The sequence below is a fragment of the Desmodus rotundus genome, chromosome 5, assembly GCF_022682495.2.
Source record: "Desmodus rotundus isolate HL8 chromosome 5, HLdesRot8A.1, whole genome shotgun sequence".
In the NCBI taxonomy this organism is placed as follows: Eukaryota; Metazoa; Chordata; class Mammalia; order Chiroptera; family Phyllostomidae; genus Desmodus; species Desmodus rotundus.
In genome coordinates this window covers 80736897-80758684 of record NC_071391.1, presented here as the reverse complement: position 1 = coordinate 80758684, position 21788 = coordinate 80736897, and the positions used below count along the sequence as shown (strand labels likewise).

The following is a 21788-nucleotide window of genomic DNA, read 5'->3' as shown; positions in this document are numbered from 1 at the left end:
AACATACTCGATGTTGTTCCGGATTCCCTGTTGGAAGAATTCCTCTTTGGGGGCCATGCAGACGCCCTCGGTGAGTTTTCTGGCACCAGCGGGAGTTTCAAGTTTCCACTCCTAGGGGAGGTGGCGGGAGCACTCTAGGTTTTCCAAAGCCCAGAAGGCTCCCGCCGCCTCCCGCCGCCTCCCGCCGCTTCTCCTAACAGCCGGCTTCACTCAATCGCAGCCCCAGGAAGGAGACCACCTTCCTCCGCTAGAGCCCCATTTTCCCTCGGGACTCCGGCACCCAGGGCTCGTCCCTAGCGGGGTCCAGCCCGTAACGGCAAGACTCGTCTCCACCCTGCACCGCGGGCACCGGAGCCCGAGGGGCGGGGCGGGGCGGGGCGCCGGCGGCTTCCGCGGCGGCGGCGGCCCCGGCGTCGGCGCTCTGGTAGTGGCGCGAGGCCGACTGGCCGGCAGGGGGAGGCGGGGGGCGCGGGGCAGCCCCGCCTTTCCCCCCCAGAGGAGGCACTGGGCGGCCATATTGCGGAGCTGTCTGCGGTGACGGCGGCGCCTCTCCTCTCCCCACCGCTCCCACCACCGCCTCTCCCTCCCTGCCGCAGCGCCGAGCGCGGCACCGGCGCTGAGCGCTCCAGCCACACTCCGGGCGGGAGGACTCGCTCGCTGTTGCGGTAAGCCGCGGACTCCGTCCCTCCTCCCCACGCCCCCGCTTCGCCGGTTCCACCAGACACGCTTAGGTGGCGAGAAGTTGCGGGGGCCCACGCTGCCCCGGCCTCGCGCGTCTCTGTTCGCGCGCTGCCGCGCCGCCGCCCTAACGGCCTGGCCGGCTGGCCAGGCCGCTCCCAGGGTCGGCGGAGCCTCGAGGCCGGATGCAAGTCTTGACTGGGCTGCGGCCCGAACTTGCAGTCACGCGATTCTCCTCCCGGCGGGCTCGGTGCGCCTTCGGCCTCTGCCCCGGACCGTTCTGTGTGCTTCAGGGTCAGTCGGATTCCCGCCGCCTGGGCGCGGCCCGGGGCTCGGCCTGGCGCGTCCCTTTAGGGTAGTTTGAAAATACAGATGTTAAGCGTAGGTAGAAACAGAATTTGCAATGCAGGGAAGGAATTTATTAGAACTTCTTCCCCTGCCTCCAGTTTGAAAGTAGGGGTGTTGAATTACTAGAGAGCGTGCGTTCCGCCTGGTGGCAAAGGGGATGTTGCATTTCGGGGTTTGGGGCGCGGAGCAGCTCCTGGTCACCCGCACCCGGGAGCGAGGGCCGTGCTTCCTGGCCGCCCGTCTCTACCTGCTGCTGCTGGCGACCTCAGAGCCTTAGAACTTGCTCTGGCCCGAGGGGCAGCCCGACTTGATATCTTAGACCCCACCAGACGAGTTGAGTACGTTACAGTCCCCCTTTCTTTTCAAAGGTTCTAAACTTAATTCTTGGGCTCATAAGAAAAAGGGGGCACTACATTATTTCAGTTTTAAAAAAGAACACCTCACTTCCTATACAGATATGGTTCTTTAACCACTCCCAATATTTGGGGGTTTTTTCCCTTAAGGAGTGGTTTTTAATGAGGTTGGAAATGTGAACTCAACTACATCTAAGATGTGTTTTGAAATACAGTTGAGATTTTCAAGAAGACATTTTAATGAGTCCTGTGGCACCGACTGGCGTGATGTAAGTGTAAAAACCTAAGCTAGTAAGGGTTTATTTGACAGACGAGCTCTTGAACATAGACATTACAATCTACTGTTTACGGAGCATTTTTTTAGAACACTAACACTAAATACTCTTTCATATTTCTGACGGAGTTCTGAATGAACAATTGACTCGTTCATTGTGCTAGATAAATAATGGCTTAGTCAATTTGCCAAAACAGCATTATTAGATTTGAGAAGAGAGATTAATACTCAGACTTGAATTTTTTTTATTTTTGAAATTCCATTGCTCTCACTGTGTTTTAGAGAGTTTACTAATAATTTATCTCAAATGTGACAAAATTTAGAACATTCATTTTGAAGTTAATATAATATGCTTTAAAAAGGATTGCACTGACTTTGTTTCTTTATTTAATCACTTTTTATAGAATGGAAATTTAATAAACCGTTAAACTTTTAGTAAGGAATAAATAGAAATACATTGGAATTCTTTACAGTTTTATTTAAATGAGACAAAATTTGATTATAGCATTTAGAAATATTCTTCCCCTTGTGGATTATACATTGTTTTATTTACTCCTGTGTCCCTTCGCATGGAAGAGCACACAGGAGAGGCTCAGAAATATTTATAGAATAATGTAATTAATTTCAGCGTGGAGGAAGTATGTTGTGTCCTTTGTTTTAGACATTGTTATTATTTAATTGGAAATTAAATTCAATGTTCTTTTTTCCGTGGTGGTAAGAATGACAGGCTTTACTGTTCCTTCTCTCGCTAACTCTCTCTAGTCTCAAGGAGGGGGGACAAGGATTGTTTGTTGTTTCACCATTCTCAAGAGCACAATTGGATATTTTTATTCATTTTAATCTTTTGCAGGATAATGAAAGGCTATGTATTTTATCATAATTTCAGTTCTCAATCTTAAGTCTACTGTCCATACTCTAATATAATAGAGTCTGGAATGGTGGATGACGGTGGGAATGTGGTTTTTCATCCATTTTTAACTTACTGCATTTTAACTTATGCCACTTAAAAATGACAATTTTTTACTAATATTTCCCAAAGATGAAGCCTAAAAACATGTGTTCTATTAAGATTGTGAAGACGGAGCTGTACTGGTAGAGCATACCTGATAGAGCATAGCTAATAGAATTTTATGCTACTGCTGTGAATCTGGGAAGCCAAGGAAGTCATCTTTCTTGGATGGCTTGGACCTCCTGCAGACCAAGAGCTAGGGGGCACTTCTTACCTACCCTGAACCACTCTTGGGGTACTGGTTCAGTTTGGAACTGGATTGAGTTGCTGTAGACTCCACCCATACATGGTTATTTTAAGCCTCGTGGTGTTCCCCAGGGCTAAAGGCTGTTTGGGAAACTTCCGTAGCTTCTGCAGCCGGTTTATCTGCTCACCTCTTTAAGGTGGTAGAAGTGGCCAGGCTGACCCTGGAGAATTCCTTAATCTATAGCTTCTTTCAGAGAACTCTTGGCTTTCCTAATCATCTTAGTTCCTCTATTTCTCAATATTAATTTATATCGAAGATATATTTTGAACCATTTTTAAAGTAAAAAACTAATACATTTTAGGAGAAAGTTTAAAGACCCAAAAAGATGTAAAGGGAAAAGTAAAAGTCCTCCTCACTCTCCAGAACCCCTCAACCTCTTTCCCGTTTCTCATAAGTCCCGTTTCTCATAAGTATGTATTGCTATTAGCAATTCCTGGTATGTAGAAAATGCCAGTGCTTATGAAAGAATAAACATATACTTTATATACCTTATTTTTGACTTTAAAGTCTATAAAAATAAGGTTACTTTGTAACAGACATTGAAAGGGTGTTTATTACTATGTTAAACATTAATGTTTGTTAGATTTTCATCATTTGCATGAAATAACACAATGGAATTTCCTGTAACATCAATTTTCAACCAGTGTTCCAGAAGAATTTTTAAAACATGCAATACCTGGTTATTTAGTCAGGGGCACTGACCTCTCTTCCCTTAGACTGTCAAATAAAAAAAAAATGACAACAGCGCTGGCTGGGCAGCTCAATTGGTTGGAGCATTGTCCTGGACACCAAAGGTTGCAGGTTTGATCCCTGGTCAGGGCATACACCTAATTTGCCCTGACAGGGGTATGCCAAGACAGAGGTATGCCAGAGGTAACCGATGGATGTTTGGATGTTTCTCTTTCAAATCTCTCTCTTCCCCCATCTTTGTCTCCCTCCCTCTTTCTAAAATTAATAAATATGTCCTCAGGTCTTAAGTGAAATGAAAAGATATTTTTAAAATATTTTTAAAAAATGACAACAGCCAGATGACAACAGTAGCCGTCCATTGTTGGAACGAACCAAAATTATACCTATTTTTTTGTAAGATTGGAAAATTCATTTTTTGACGTGCTGCAGAATTTTATGGTTTATGTGTGTTGTGACATGAAAAAAATTGAAAATCGTCCTATAAAAATTCTTGGGAGTACTTATGTATATGTACAAATTTCCTTGACTAATGGTTAAAGGTGATGTTCACCTCTTGTTTTCTTCTTAGAGTATGGTATATAAATGCCATTGTAGATTGGTGTCCTTTGGAAAAGGGTTTATGGTTTTGGGTAGTAAAATCTTCACATAATGTGTGTATCTGCACCTGGGAACTGTTTGGAAAGAAAATAAGGTCCATGTGATTCATGTCTCCCATTTCTTCTTTTATTAATTCTAATTTCAGCCCTAGCTGGTGTGGCTTAGTGGATTGAGAGCTGGCCTGTGAACCAAAGGGTCAGTGGTTCAATTCCCAGTCAGAGCACATGCCTGGGTTGCAGGCTGGGTCCCAGTGGGGGGCATTTGAGAGGAAACCACACGTTTATGTTCCTCTCCCTTTCTTTCTCCCTCCCTTCCCCTCTAAAAATAAATAAATAAAATCTTAAAAAAAAAAACCCAAAACCCCAAAACCTAATTTCAGCCTCCTGGAAGACAGGGCTTCATTCAGGTTAGGAGATAAATAGGATGGTATTTTTTTTTCTCTGGATAATTGGTATGTATAGAAATGCTTGCAGATTTACACATTTAAAATAGCTTTATTTAGTTGGTAGATACAGATTTGCATGTGAATGTTTTGTGTTTTTTCTATTGTAATACCTGTTAAATTTTTTGAAATATATTTTATTGATTATCACAATTGTCCCATTTTTTTTCTCCCCACTATTCCCCTCTGCCCTGCACCCTCACCCCACCAGCATTCTCCCCCCTTGGTTCATATCCATGGGTCATACATATAAGTTCTTTGGCTTTTCCTTTTCCCATACTATTCTTAACCTCCCTCTATTTTGTACCTACCATTTATGCTTCTTATTCCCTGTATCTCCCCCCCATTCCTCCCTTCCCTCTCCCCACTGAAATCCCTCCATGTGATCTCCATTTCTGTGATTCTGTTCCTGTTCTAGTTATTTGCTTAGTTTTTGTTTTTGTTTTTTTAGGTTCAGTTGTTGATAGTTGTGAGTTTGTTGTCATTTTACTCTTCATAGTTTTGATCATCTTCTTTTTCTGAGATATGTCCCTTTAACAGTTCTTATACTAAGGTCTTGGTGATGATGAACTCCTTTAACTTGACCTTTTCTGGGAAGCACTTTATCTGCCCTTCCATTCTAAATGATAGCTTTGCTGGATAGAGTCATCTTAGATGTAGGTCCTTGCCTTTCATGACTTTGAATACTTCTTTCCAACCCCTTCTTGCCTGAAAGGTTTCTTTTGAGAAATCAGCTGACAGTCTTATGGGAACTCTTTTGTAGGTAACTGTCTCCTTTTCTCTTGGTGCTTTTAAGATTGTCTGCTTATTTTTAATCTTGGGTAATGTAACTATGATGTGCCTTGTTGTGTGCTTGCTTGGGTCCAACTATTTTAGGACTCTGAGCTTCCTGGACTTCCTGGAAGTCTGTTTTCTTTGCCAGATTGGGGAAGTTCTCCTTCATTATTTTTTCAAATAAGTTTTCCATGTGTTGGTCTTCCTATTCTCCTCTGGCACCCCTATGATTTGGATGCTGGAAGGTTTAAAATTGTCCTGGAATTCTTGTTTCTTCATTCTGTTCTTGTTGAATGTTTATTTCTTCCTTCTGCTCCAAATCGTCGATTTGAGTCCTGGTTTCCTTCCCTTCAGTGTTGGTTCTCTGTATATTTTCCTTTACTTCAATTTTCATAGCATCCACTTTTTCCTCTTGAGCATGGTTTTGCAACCATACCCAACCGTTTCTGTGAGCATCCTGATTACCATTGATTTGAGCATCTTGTAGGTTGGCTATCTCTTCATCATTTACTTCCATTTCTGGAGCTTTGATCTGTTCTTTTATTTGGGACATATTTCTTTGTCTCAGGGCAGCTGTTAATTTGTAAGGGGCGGAGCCTTAAGTATTCACCATGGTGGGGCAACCTATGTTTCTGCATTGTGGTGCTATAAGTTGGGGGAGGGTCTTGAGAGGAAACAATGCTGCTTTCTTGGAGCAGGTTTTCAGTCACTTCCTCCTCTATCCACAAGCAAATTGGGCCCTTGTGGTGCCGATTGTATACATTCTAGGACCCTGTGGATCTCTCCAACGAACTCTCTTGTGAGGCTGGGAGTTTCTTCTGCCACTGCATACCCCACAGGTTTTACAGCCAGAAGTTTGGAGGCTTTCTTTTCCCATGCTGGAACCCTGGGTTGCATGGTCTGTCTTGCTTCCAGTTGTTCCTCTGGTTTATCTGTGCAAAAATGTGGGACTGCCTGCTTGGCCAGCTGTTGCCCACCTCAGTTCTCCACCCGCCACCTTGCCATGGGTCCTCTCTGCCCTGGCTGCCCATCTCTGCCCCTCCTACCAGTCTGAGTGAATGTTTCTTCTTTAATTCCTTGGTTGTCGGACTTCCATAAGTTTGATTTTCTGTCATTTCTGGTTATTTTCTGTTTTTAAATTTGTCGTTGTCCTTTTGGTTGTACAAGGTGGCAAAGTGTATGTACCTATGCCTCCACCTTGTCCAGAAGTCATAGTATCTGTTATATTTCAGTACTAGAATTTTAAATTAATTTTATGGATGTTATATCCAAATAAGGCAACTACACTTTACATCAAGTGATCTAATGCATATGAATAGAATGCTCAAGAAAAACTTGTTACTTTTTTACTTTTCTGCATAATTTATATACATTTTAAATAAACTTTTTAAATTTGCACCTGAGGGTATATCTATTGATTCCAGACAGAGGAAGGGAGAGACAGAGAAACATTGATCAGTTGCCTCCCCACTGCCTCCCCACAGGGGACATGACCCACAACCTAGGCATGTGCCCTGACCAGGAATTGAATGCATGACCTTTGGGTTTACTGGGGAACTCTCCAACTGAGAGGCCAGGACCTAAGTAAACTATGTTTAAGTTCTAGTAAAGGTGATTCATTTGAGAAAGATACTCTTCACTGTTAACCATTTAGAGACCAGGTCAGCAAACTGGTTTGCAAGGCCAAATGTAGCCTGATTTTGTCAGTAAAATTTCATTGGAACATTAAAATGCCCATTTGTTTACATATTGGTTCCTTTTGAGCTATAATGATAGAGTTTATATTTTTTGCAAAGTTTAAAATAAATACTGTCTGGCTCTTTACAGAAAAAGTTTGTCAACCCCTGATTTACAGAAAAAAACCCTATTGAAAGAATATTTTAGATAAACTGTCAAGGAGGTACTGCATTTCATTCTCCAAAGTTACAGAAATTATAAAAATTAATGAATTTCAGTATCAGTAATTGATATATTTTTTTCTGAGTAGTATGTAGTCTCTGGGCTTTCGAGATCTTAAGTGTTTCATTTGTGAAAAGTTGTAGTTAATAGGACTGGCTGCAGATGAAATTGTGAAGTGAGCAATCCTCAGCTTCAAATCTGTAACATCATTTAAGAAACTTTGCCTGCCATAACAGAAAATTTTCAGACATGCTTCAATAATGAAGAAATTTATTATTTACATAATAAAGTCTTGAGGCTCAAGAATAACAATGCCGACATCAAGGATTCATTCTTTTTCCAAATCTCTGCATTGCAGTCTCCCTGTTAACTTTGTAGTAAGACTGCTTTCCCCTGTTTCCAATTTGGTTACAGCAGGACCAGCATCCCATCCAGACTCAACAATATCCAAAGGAATGAGAAGAACTGTCTCTTTTCCAGAAGCCCCCCTGTAGATATCTTATTCTCATTGGCCAGATTGAGACACATTCTATACCTAGCCAGTCACTGGTGATGGTAATGGAATTGCCCTTTCTTCTAACTCAGTTTCCATTAGATTATTTTCCTTATTTATATTATATGTGCCCTGACCAGAGATTGAACCTGCAACCATTTGGTGTACCAGATGACGCTCCATCCAATGGACCCACCTGGCCAGGGCCAAATTTATTTAAATTATTGAATGAAAAGCATTGATTTCCTGCTAAAATATTTTAAGGCAGGGGTTGACAAATTATGGCCCATGAGCCAGCCTACTGCCATTTTGGTAAAATAAAGTTTTATTTGAATATATCATAGCTCATTTGTTTACATACTATCTATGTCTGTTTTGATGCTACATCAACAGAGGAATTACAACAGAGACCATAAGATCAACAAAACTTAAAAAGTTTACTTCTCTAGTCCTTTACGGAAAAAGTTTGCCAACCCTTGCTTTAAGATACATTTCATACATTGAGATATTCATATGCCAGGTACTGTTTACATTTGACGTGTAAGATACTGAGAAGGTCACACTAATGGGAATAGAGTTGTACCATATGGTAGGTACATCATAAAGTGTAAGTGCTCTCGTATTTATAAACTGGAGGTAATACTTAGTGCAACAGATTTGAACCTATCTTTGTTTTTCTATTTTAGACATTTATTATAGATATATTTTTTAAAGATTTTATTTATTTTTAGAGAGGGGAAGGGAGGGAGAAAGAGAGGGAGAGAAACATTAGTGTGTGGTTGCCTCTTGTGCACCCCCTACTGGGGACCTGGCCTGAACTTCAGGTATGTGCCCTGACTGAGAATCAAACCAGCGACCCCTTGGTTTGCAGGTTGGCACTCAACCACTGAGCCACACCAGCCAGGGCAGTATTATGTAATATTTTTATGTTTCCATAAGTGTAAAATGAAATTGGACTGGATTTAGCTTTCATACCTTTTAGCATTTAAAATTATGGTAATCATTATAAATGATAATGTGTTATTTGTTTTTCTACCCACCTTGGGACTAATACAGATATGATGTTCCTTTTAAATTTATAAAATTCTTTTAAAAGAATGTAAATTCAATGTAAAACTTTTTTTAATATTGTAGTTCTGCTTTATACTTAAGTTCTAAACATTGCATTTTTACTTGATCTTAGCCAAAAGGCTGAGAAGTGATTGCATTTTCAATAACATGTATATTTTGCTAAAAATGTTGAATTTCATTTCCTTGAAAACATCCTTGAATAAAAATAATTTCCTACATAAGAAAGTGCTTAATATCTTATTTAGAACTGCATATCACTGTTAGAGGAAATCCATTTACAGAGGTGATTATGTCAGTACTAATGTGTACTTGAAACATCTTTAGAGGTAGTCTTTTGATGTGAAAACAACAGAAGAAAGAGCTTAAATTTCTTGAAAAGCTCTAGTAATTGTTTGGGATGAACTTATCTATAGTGATGTCTGAAAAAGGCAGAATAGAGTAGCCAAAGGAGCCCAGGACTAGGATAGTAATTGACCTCTGACTTTGTTAACTGGTCATATTACTTTGGACAAGTCACCTACCTGAATCTGAATTTCCTTGGGGGATATAAGGGGGTTAAGTGGTAATGGAAAAAACACAATAAAAATGAAATAAAACAAAACTTAAGAATGAGGGATTATGGGCTGGCCAGTGTAGCTTAGTTGGTTGGAGCCTTGAATGGTAACTGAAGGGTTGCGGGTTCATTCTTGGTCAGGGCACATGCCTAGATTGCGGGTCTGATCCCTGACCTGGGCGCAAGGGTCCTATCCCAGTCTGGGCATGTAGGGGAGACGACCCAATTGATGTTTCTCTCTCACATCTATGTTTCTCTCCCTTCCTCTTTTGGACGAGGATTAAAAAAAAATGAGGGATTGTGATATCTATCTTGGGGAGAGTGAGGAAAGGCAGTTATGAAAATTAAATAATGTGAAGTGGCTGAAGAGTGAGCATTCTACAAATACTCCCTCCATTCACTACCCTTGTCCTATTCATAAAATGGAACTAAATATTCTCGTCCTCTTTGTTTCACTTGGGGAATCACATGGCATTATCTGGGTAAAAGTGCATTATTGCAAAAGTGCATTATTAAATGCAGTATTAACACTGAGCTAAACATAAAATAAACATTGTTCTGTATATATTAGAGGTTATAAGCCTGTGGATCTATGAACTTGGTTAGGGGGAAAGTTACATCTTTACGTATATTCTTTCATTATGAATGTGGGCAGCAGTAGCAGTTAGCAGTAGCAGAGACTGTTACCCATAGAAATTGCAGGTAGTTCATAATCCATTACTGTTGCGGATATCTTAAAATGACATACTCATCATTAGAAGTTTAATTACTAGACCCACTAGTAGATATTGTTGTTTAAAGATTAATAAAGCACATATATTACTATATTATACATTTGTACATTTTATATTTTGATCACTGTATTTCAGTATAATTTTTTCTGGTGTTATTTTATGTATTTCATTTGTGCATTTAAAAATTTCTGTTGGTTTTTTTTTGGGGGGGAGAGAAACAAACATGGATATGTTTTTTATATTTTATGTATTGATTTGAGAGAAACATCAACTTGTTGTTTTCTAATTTTATTTATTGATTTGAGGGGGAGAGAGAGATTTGTTGTCCCACTCATTTATGCTTCATTGGTTGATTCTTGTATGTGTCCTAATTGGGATCGAATCTGCAACCGTGGCATATAGGGATAACCCTCTAATCAATGGAGTTACCAGGTCAGGGCCAATTTGTTTTTGTGCGTTTACCCTGGCCAGGTAGCTCAGTTAGAGTGTCATCTTGATAAGCCAAGGTTGTGGGTCTTTTTAAAAAAAAAAAATATTTATTTATTTATTTTTAGAAAGGGGGGTGGGAAGAAGAAAGAGAAGGAGAGAAATATTGATGTGTGAGAGAAACATCTATTGGTTGCCTCTCAGTCACCCCCAATTGGGGACCTTGCCCACAGCTCAGGCATGTGCCCTGACTGGGAATCAACCTGAGACCTTTCGGTTCGCAGGTGGGTGCTCATTCCACTGAGCCATACCAGTCAGGGCAAGGTTATGGGTTTGATCCCTGGTCAGGACACATACAAGAAGCAACCAGTGAATGCATAGATAAGTGGAACAACAAGTCGATGTTTCTCTCTCTCCTCCCACTTCCTCTCTCTATCAAATCAATAAATTAAAATATTTTATAGGAAGGGGATCATAGGGTTTATCAGAGGGGCCCACAATGGGTGATATTAAGAACTTTTTTTGTAGCCCTGGCTGGTGTGGCTCAGTAGTTTGAGTGCTGGCCTGAACCAAAGGGTCACTGGTTCAATTCCCAGTCTAGGGGACATGAGGGGGTTGCAGGCCAAGTCCCCAGTAGGGGGTGTGTTGAGAGGCAACCACATATTGATGTTTATCTCCCTCCCTTTCTCTGTCCCTTCCCCTCTCTAAAAATAAATACAATAAAAAAATGAACTTTTTTTTTGGTAGGTGTTGTTATTGATTTGACTGCCAGAGTTACCTTATTAATTCCGTTGATACTTCTCTTTGTTTCACTGTTTTCCAATTCCCCAGTAAATTGGCAGATGAATTCTTTTGTAATTTTTTAGTCCACAGAGAGACCAAAATTGTGTTCAGAGATTGCTTTTGTTACAAAGACAAAAAAAGAAATTATAGCTAGGCTTGGGGAAAAGACAAAACAGTTACAGTTAGGCTTTGGGAAAGAATATCTTAAGAGTAAAATTAGGCAGCCTGGTATAAATTATTGAAGCTTTAGTGTGGGCCCAGTGTAGGCTAGACTTAACACCTGTTTTACCACCTGACAGGTAGGAAGTCTGTTGTGCTGCTGTCTTATTACAGCTACTACAGCTCAAGGTGTTAAGCATGAGGCTGTTTTTCCATTGTATGAGGTAGAGAAGAGGCTGTTTTAGGACCCCCTTTAGGATTAAAGGAAAAAGAAGAGAATGTTTTATATGAATGATTTGTTTCTAAAATGTGACACATTTAGTGTTTGAGCACATATTCATACATGAAATATTATGGAATTGGGGGGTATGTATGCTGGCAGCATCTCTGAATTGTTGGCTATTTTGCTGCCCTGACTGTGTACGGTAAGACCACTTTAAGAAATTTAGAAAAAGTGGGGAGGAGGAACTAATTTTTTTCTCAGTAATTAGGTATAATGAGAGTAGAGAGAAGAAGAGCTGATTTTACTATGTATCTTTGATATACAGTGATTTAGGTGATTATATATTCCCATTTCTTAGAAAGGAAGATACTGGCAAAGTATTCAAAATGAGTTAGAGGGGGAACCCTAGCACACGTGTCTAGGTATCATGGCTTGTCATGTGACGTTTGTCCTGCTACTAACATGCCAGTTTCAAGAACAAATATGCTAATACAATTAGAAGGACTAGAAATGTTCAATTAAGGTTAAATAATATTGTGATATAAATATTTTTTAAGTCACTTGGTTGGCTAAAAACTTAGGTTTTAACTACATTTATATACAGCCTCACCCTAAAAAATTTAAGGCAGAATTCTTATCTATATCATATTACTTAAGCTAGTAGTAAACTGACATATAAACAATTTAGTGAAATTCTCAACTGATTTTTAAAATTAGGACCCTAACAAAAATGAGACCCTGCTTAGAATTGAGTGTTCAGTACTGTATATTCAAACACCATTTGTAAGGATACCTGTGGTTTTACCTAGCTGTAATGGGTGGTTCTGCCTTCTCACTTATCCATATGTAAATGTGGACAGTTTGTCATACTATACCCCTCAAAAAATTAGTTTTATCATGTCGGATAGTTTCAACATTAGTTGTGGTTTTAATCATTATTATAAGTGCTGCTGAGAATATTTTGGTACAGATTACCTTCTTTTATAGTTATTTATTTCTTTGAGATATTTTGCAGAAGCAGAATTTCCTGTTCAGAAACACATTGTAGCTTTTGTTATGTTTTGACAATTTACTTTCGAAATTTGAAGCCAATTTAGGGTACTACCAGCAGTATTTATTTACTTGTTTACCAACACAGACTCTCAGTACTGCATGCATAATTAATAATTATTTTGATAGTTTAATGGGTATGTAGTCAGTTATACCTTAAAGTCATTTTGCATTTTTTAATGGTGATTTTTATTTTTTATTGGGGTGACACTGTTTAACAGAATTATACAGGTTTTAGGTAAAGTCATTTTGCTTTTTAGTTTCAGTCAGTAGGACAGTTGTGCTTTTTATTTTCCATAAGATTTATTGGTGGAGTTTCTCACTTAACCATTTTACTGACTGAGGTCCAAGTGATATCCTTATATATTTATTTTTTACTTTCCATAGTAACTTTTTGTTACAGCTGTTGTATATTTTTTTCTATTCTATTGCTTAATTTTGATGTTTATTTTATTCGACCTATGTTGGGATTTTAAATAAAATATATTAGTCTGTTTTCATCATAACCTATATATCTTCCTTAGTTATATTTTTCCTCTGAAACTAGAATTTTATTTTTTTTACATTACCATTTAACCCTCTTATACCTCCCTCTCCTGGAATCACCACACTGTTATCCATGTTCATGAGTCCCTTTTCTTTTTGCTCATCCCTCTACCGTTTAACCTCCCCCCAATACCTGTCATCTTTCTCTCTGTGAGTCTGCCCCTGTTTTTCTTCAGTTTAGTTTGTTCATTAGATTCCACATTTGAGTGAAATCATGTGGTATTTGTCTTTCTCTGACTGGCTTATTTTACTCAGCAGGTCCATCCATGGAATTGTTTTTTTTAAAGTCTCTTTTTGAAAGCAAGATTAACCTACTTAGATTTTATTAAATGTGTGGTGAAGTTATAGTCCACCTTTAGTTTATTTACCTAAATTTTTGTTCTTTCATTTTGAGGAATTTGTTTTTCTTATTACAGCTCTACATTATTATTTTAGAAATTTCTAGATTAATTCTAATTCTTTAGAGAGTTTATATTTTGGAGTATGATCATTCTGGTCTTGTTACATTTTTTAAAAAGTATGATACTGCATGTATGGTTTTATAATCTGCCTTTTTACTCAGTAGTTTGTGAATAATTTGCCACATCATTTAATATTTTTTTGGTAACATTTTGATTGCTATATTTTTGCCTAGCAAAGCATACAGATATATCTAACCTCTTAACTAACCTCTCAGTATTCACTTTACTAATTTCTCAGTCTTACATACACTTTTATAAATAACACTGTAACTGGCATCTTTGTAACTATACTATTTATACATTTGCTATTTTCTTTGAGTAAATATTCACAAATAAAATTATTTTCCCACTTTTTAATACAAAAAGAAGGTGACAGGTTGGTATATGGCAGAGCTCTGGACTCTGGTTGTCGAAAGCCCATTTGGTCATTTATTACCCATGTGATTTAGGACAAGTTACTTTTATGCAGATGATTATTTAACTATAAAGTATATATATGCTATCTATGTTGTTTGTCTCCTAATTTTTTAATAGAAAATTAAGTGATGTATAAGAACATACAACTATATAAATACAAGGCATTATTAAGTAATCACTTTATGTTCAACTGGTAAATAAGGAGGTAGAGCCATATTATTCTTCTCAGATAATTTACAATTAACTGAAATAAAACTTGAAGGTTGAAGACTAACTTGACTTTTAAGAGAGAACACTGGTCTGGAAATAAACATTTTTAGAAGCTTCTATTAGAAGTTAATTGTATCTGTCTTTGCAAAGACTTTGGTTAGGTCCTGATAGGCTTGTTGGAGATGTAAAAAACCTGATTAGCTTGTGTAAAAACATGGTTTTATGTGTATTGATCTATAATATATTTTTTTATGTTGGCAGAGCTCTCTCTTTAAATCTGAAACTTTAATGATGGGTTGTTTTGCTTGAAAGGTCTTTTTCTATAGAGTATAACGAAGTAACTCTAATTAAAAACTTGGATAACTTATTTCTTAAACACAAAAAAACTACCTTTATTTAGTTCTAGTATTTGAGAACACATAGCTTCAGAAATTCTGCAGATCAGTATACTTGATATTTATTTATCTGCCTAGGTAGCCCTATGTTTGAAAAATGGAACTTATGTAATTTGAGTGCTTTAACTTCGCTTATACCCTTGCATATATTTAATGCTCACTCTGTATGCTTTGTTCCTTACTGATGAGAGAGATTGCCCATGATCAGTACCTGAGCAGTCTTTGCTAACTTCTCTAGAGTGTGGTCATGGGGTTTCATATGATAATGGAATGCTGAATCAAGAAAATGTAAAAATTGGTCTAGGACAATTAAAATTTATTGTACTACGGCACGAGCAAATCTGAAATATCTTTGTAGGGACACATACACAACTCAAGGCTTGTAAGACTCCCACATTGGTAAAGGACTTGGGCTTTCTGTCCAAAATTACAAACTAAAAAATAAGCTATAATGAACTGGGAATAGTAAAATAATAATATAGTGACATAAAATAAGCATTATAGGGGTAAAAGGAGGATTCAAAACAAATTAGGCAATAAAATAATATGGCATTGTTAACATTTTTTAAAAGCAAAAGGAATTTCTGGAATTAAAAAAATAATATTATTATGGAATATTAAACCCATGAACATTAAAAACAACTGGGAGAATTAGTGATTGGAGGAATGTTGTGCAGAAAGATAAAGAGAAGGAAAATATGGAAAAGTAGGCATGATTAGGGAATAAGACACCCAGTATGTGTATAAAAAGAATTGCTGAATAAAAAGAAAAAATGGGAAAGAAACAATGACTGATACTTTTCCAGAATTTATAAAAAGCGTGAGTTGTCAGATTAGCAAGCTTACCAAATCCTGAACAAAATAAATGGTTGAAGTAAATCTGAAGAACACCCCCATCCTCCCCAAATTTTTTAAGAAAGAAAGCAGAGAAGAAAGGCATATTGCCTCAGAGGAGTGAGTTAGATTGACACCTGACTTCTCATCAGCAGTAACACATCCCAGAAAAATATCATCTGAATGCTGAGGGAGTAACCATCAGTGTAGAATTCTGTATGTAATTCAGTTATTAATTAAAAAGGAAATATTCACTGGAAAGGTGTAACAATTGTAAACCTATGCTCACCTAATAACATAGCCAAAAGCATAAAAATTAAAAATGGCAATCTGCTCTGGCTGGTGTGGCTCAGTGGTTGAGTGCCAGCCTGCAAATCAAAGGTTTGCTGGTTCGAATCCCAGTCAGGGCGCGTGCCTGGGTTGTGGGCCAGGTCCCCAGTTGGGGGTGCGCTAGAGGCAATGACACATTGATGTTTCTCTCCCTCTCTTTATCCCTCCTTCCCCCTCTCTAAACAGTAAGTTAATAAAATCTTTTTGAAAAAGGACAATCTACAAGAAGAAATTAACATGCACAGTCATACTTGGGAAAATTTAATCCATTTTCTTCAAATTGATTAAATAGACTAAAATGAATGATAGTAGAGACAGTAAACAAAACATTAAATACTGATCTAGCTTGATCTAGCTTATCAAGTGCAGAAAATACATTTTTATTTATATTTGGAGCAGTAAAAAATAAATAAATAAATAAACTGACCAGGTACTAAACATAAAGGAAATCTAAATGAATTCTTTGACTGTACCGTAGTAAACTTAGAAATAAATAATAAAAAGATAGCATTCTTCCCCTAGGCCTCTCACCATTTCATTTGAAAACTTAAAAAGTTCCTAGTAGTGATTTGAAATCATAATTAGAAAATGAAACAGAGCTAAACAACAATGAAATATTACATATAAACACCTGTGGGGGGAAGCACTATAATGACTGAGAAAAATTCTATGGATTCAAATAGAAGGTAAGATAATTTCTCAAAAAAATACTTACATTTGTGCTCTTAGGAACTCTCTAATTGCAATTCTCATGTTCTCTTTTTCTTGAACATGAAAGTTCAAGATGGGCACATTGACCTGAAGTGCCTTTTAGTACATGTGAGTATGGAAAGCTCAGAGCTGATCTGATAAGAGGCAAAGAAATCTAGCACAGAGCTGACATTAAAAAAAAAAAAATCACTTAAGCTCTGCTTGTGTGGTTCAGTTGGTTGGAGCTTCGTCCCATACACCAGAAGATTGTAGGTTTGATCCCCTGTCAGGGCACATACTCAGGTTGTAGGTTCCTGGTCTGGGCACACTCAGGAAGGTGGTAGGTGTGGGGAGGAAGCCCATCAGTGTATCTAAAATCAATAAAACATATCCTTGGGTGAGAATTAAAATATCACTTAAAAATAATAGACTCTGGCAATATTATAGATATTAAAATATATCCCAAGGGTACAAATAGGGAAAAAGTCCTCTCATATTTTATATAAATGGGTAGTTGTGGCTTAGAATAAAAATGTCAATGATTGTATAATGTACTGATTCAAAAAGTGGTTATGTAATCTGGAAAATTTACTGTGACTCAAAACGTTTTGATACATTTATTCTCATATGTTAGGAGTTTGAAGAAAAGTATTCTATGCCATATGAGATAAAGCAAACAATATTCTGAATTAATATTTTATAGACCATGTGTTTTAATATTTAAGTATACTAATAAATGTATACACATTTGGTTATTTTACATATTCAGATACAAATTATTTTAAAATATTCTGACTGACAAAATAGGAAGATTATTTTATATTTGGAGTTGCCTTAATCTCGGACATACTTAGTTAATGACTTTAATGAACATGTTAGAAAAAAATGACTGGAAATTACTTAGGTAACTTTTGAGTTACAGGGATTAGAAAATGGGCCACAGAGTAAAGTCAACAAGTGACAAGGAAAATGATGGTGAAAAGGACAGAAATTAATGAAAGAAAAATATAAGAAACAAAATAAAAAATGAAAGCTTGCCTTTAGACCAATAAACTAAGCCAACTTCTGCCAAAATTAATTAAACAAAAGGGTAGGCAGAAAGGGAAATGACGTGAGGATTGTACCTGCAGATGTAGTGGAGATATAAAAAAATCATAAGAGAATACAGTGAATAACTTTCTAGAAATATACCACCAAGACTTTTATAGGAAAGCAGATTCAGCTATAGAGTAGGGATTTAAGTGTTTTGACCAAGTTATATTTGAGATAATCTTTATATGTTGAGCAAGCCAAGTTAGCCAAGCAAGTTTTGGAGATATGTACAGATTTTGGAGTTACTGGCTTATAGATGTTTAAAGCAGGTCGATTTGGAAGCTGTTTTAAGACCTGAGATGAGAGGGATCTGAACTAAGGCAATGCAAGTGGGACTAAGAGGGTATGGAATTAAAAGATAGAACTGAAATATATTTAGGCTCATGAAAGCAGATGACTATGGGAAGGGAGTATCTGTCTACTATTTCCTAGCTAAGAGTTAGGAAATGAGAAGTTTAATACTTCCAACTGAATTTCACAGCCCAATGTATTAGCTAAAAAACTCGAAGTTCCCTCTGTAGAGAGGTTTATTGGCATGTGATTGAGTAAAATTTAGGGAAATGACCTTACTTTCAATGTTTTAATTTTATTCAATTTGAAGAATTTTCAGTTTTATTAGTTATAACATCTTAAAAAGCAATTAATATAGCTTTAAAACATGAAACTTAATTATAGATTAATTTAGTTGAAGCTAATATAATGAATAAAGTTTCTTGGCAGAGATACTACCAAAATAAGCTGATCTGCAAGTAACAATTTATTTAACATAGTTCTTACTGTAGGTTTTCAAATTGGAATTACAATAATTTTTTTCCCAGACAGGAAATAATGATTAAGACTGTGTGATCTTTAGGTAGATTTGTGGGAGGACAACCACTTTTGTTAGATGCTTGTAAGAACAGTTACCCTAAGATGACAGCATGATGGTTTTTCTGGATTAGGATTCACTTCTGTTGCCAAAGGGGGAGAAGATATAATTTACCATTGGTTTTGTCTCCATTTCAGTGAAGGCCACTAACTTGCTGATGAGTAAGTAGCCTGCAGATTGATACTGTGCAGACTATGGCCATTTTATACATCTTAGGTGAATACGCTACTCATGTATTTTCTCTACTTGGATTTTTAAACTTTAAAGAAGAAAAAATAATTTTTTTAATAAAGTTATCTTTCACAGTTTGCATCAGTCAGAATTTCCTTTGTCTTTGGCAATACAGGAAAAGGGTTGAAAAGTATTTTTGAATTCATTTCTTTAGACTTTGAATCCATCTGTCCTCAACTTTACTATCTCTGTGTCTGCCAGCCTGGGTCTTGCAGGTGAATCTGACTCAATAGACAGCATTTGGGCCCTTGTTTCCTTGCTGTGTGTTGTCTCTTAATTAAAGTGTTAGTGGTGATCAATATGCTTTTTACTATTATGTTATTTGAGACTCATGCTATTTTAAATCACAGCTATAAACATTTTTATAGAATGTGAAATAGTAGAAAGCATTGAAAATTAGAATAAAATGAGAGTTGTTCCTTTAAACTGACATTTTAAAATGTTTTAAGTTTTTAGAATTATACACCTGAAACACATAATTTTATTAACCAGTCACCCCCCAAAATTCAATAAAAATTTAAAAAAATAAAAGATAAATGCTTAAATTTAAATTTTATTTTCTATATATGTTTAAATAAAAGCATTGAAAAGATAATAGGTCAATTATGCTTACTTTTTCTTTACAGAAGGTAACAACAGAACTTATAAAAGTGAAGAATTTTAAAAGAAGGTGACAAAAAGAAAGAAAATGCCGAAACCAGTAAGTATATTTTATTTTACTTTTGCCACTACTTATATAACATTAAGTTCCTTTTGGAACAAGACCAAGTGTTATGGTAGAGTTGTTGAGAAGAAAAAGACACTGGTGTTACTGTTATTTGTTTTAGACTAATGTGGCTAGAGTGCAGTATTATGTAGGCCAGTGAAGAAGAGATATAGGTAACATCATAGTTAAGATTAAAATTTACGGGTTCTAGGATCAAACTGTCCAATTCTCATCCTGGATCTGCTACTTAATTTGAGTGCATTTGTTAGATTAGTTCAGTCTTCAATTCTTCATTTCCTCATATATAAAGTGGAGATATATAGGGTGAGCATTGAAGAAGTTGGTGCACATTCAGTGCTTGGTAAATAACAACTTACTGTTAAAAGGAGGAATGAGAGGTTCATGCATTAATGTTTGTCTCATAATCCTGGCTTTGGTGCTGGTGATTCCACTGCTTATATTATATAGTCTTAGATTGTTTTTACTTAAGGGTACATGTGTGTTCATTTTACTTAGTTTTATAATAATATAGTTCTTGACTAAGTCTTACTCCTTTTGTCTTAAGATAAATGTTCATTATCTAACAAACTTCAGGTGTTTTTTTTCAATAATTTTCTTTTGGACAGTATCTTTTTAAGAAAATTATTGGTTATATTACTGGACTTTTCTGGCATGCATATCACTCTGGAATTACTTTAAAGACTTAGCAGGTAACAAAATGTGCATTGTTCGAGGGAGAGAAGAATGAAAGTCATAACCATCATAAAGGAAGAGGTAAATTTTTCTATTTGCAGCTACTAGAATTAATAACTGAATTCAAGATTGTTGGACAGAAGGTTACATTTAAAAAATTCAGTTGTCTTTTATATATACTAGCAGCAAAATTTAAAAAATTACTTGTAACAGCATCAAAGACATAAAATACTTGAAAATAAATTTACAGAATCTGTACAAGATTTCTATACTGAAAACTTCTGAGAAACTAAAGACCTAAATACATAGATAAGTATATATTGTCTAGCTATGTATAGAAACCATTAAGATATCAGTTCTCCTTAAATGTAATGGTCGATTGATTGTAATTCCAATCAGTTAACTCTTAGCAGGCTTCTTTTACTAAAATTGACTAGCTGATTGGTTGTAAAATGTACATGGAACTGCCAAACCAAAATTTATATGGAATAGCTAAAGCAATTTTTAAAAATAACAAAGTTGGAAAACTTAACACTTCTGAATTTCAAGACTTATTCACTAGCTATAAAAATAAGAAAGTACTGTTGAAAGGATAGCTAATAGAATTGATGAACAAAAATACACCTATACACATATATTATAATGAAAATACTATTATTTGCAACAAGGTTATCACAGAATTCAATGAGAAAATTAAATTCTTTCCAACAAATGATACTGGAACAAAATCTTATCCATGCAGAAAAACATGAACATAAGCCCTTATCTCATACTGTCATTACACAAAAAATTAGCTCTAAATGGATCATAGACTTAAACGCAAATGCCCAAATTATAAAACTGCTGAAGAAAACATGAGGAAACATTTTTGCGACCTTGGGGTAGGCAGAGTTTCTTAAAGAACACCGAGTGTTTGAACCATTAAAAAAATTGGATTTCATCAAAATTAAAAACAGTAATAAGAAAAATGGTAAGGCAGAATGGGAGAGAATAATCCCAATATAAAGTTCTTATAGAACTCAATAAGACTAGTTTTTTTAAAAGTGGGAAAAATCTTTAGACAAATACTTCATAAAAGAACATATATTAATGACCAACAAACACTTGAAAAGATCCCCAATATCTTTAGTTATCAGGAAAGCACAAATTAAAACTATAATGAGATACAACTTGTACTCATCAGGAGGGTTAAAATTGAAGACTGATGGTATCAAGTTGGTAAATATATGATCAGCTGGAACTCTAATATATTTCTAAGAGGAATGTAGAAGTTTGCAACTGCCTTGGAAAACTCTTTTTGTCAGTGTAATTGAGTGGAGATTATTTATTCCTTAGGGTAAGGATTCAAAATTGTACATACAGCTGGGTATGAACTATGTGTTGTTAACGCATAAAAATTCTGGAAGAAAATGTTTTAAGCTATTAAAAGTAATGTGTTTAAAGAAAAGAAAAAAAAGTAATGTTTTTTATTTCCTTTAAACTTTTTAGCTCAGTGTTTAATTAGTCACCTCC

At 36.5% G+C, this 21788-nt stretch overlaps 1 protein-coding gene across 2 annotated transcripts in view; it reads left to right on the top strand.

Annotated features, from left to right (window-relative positions):
* Positions 1–397: 397 nt before the first annotated feature.
* Positions 398–21788, top strand: part of RDX (radixin) — a 103363-nt gene continuing 81972 nt past the window's right edge. The window contains exons 1-2 of one of the 2 annotated variants that reach the window (XM_024570728.4): positions 398–665; positions 19504–19577. In XM_024570728.4, the coding sequence (XP_024426496.1) occupies positions 19566–19577 (12 nt within the window). In that variant the 5' untranslated portion in view covers positions 398–665; positions 19504–19565. The remainder of the gene's footprint in view (positions 666–19503; positions 19578–21788) is intronic. The other variant, XM_024570727.4, reaches the window with a different exon arrangement.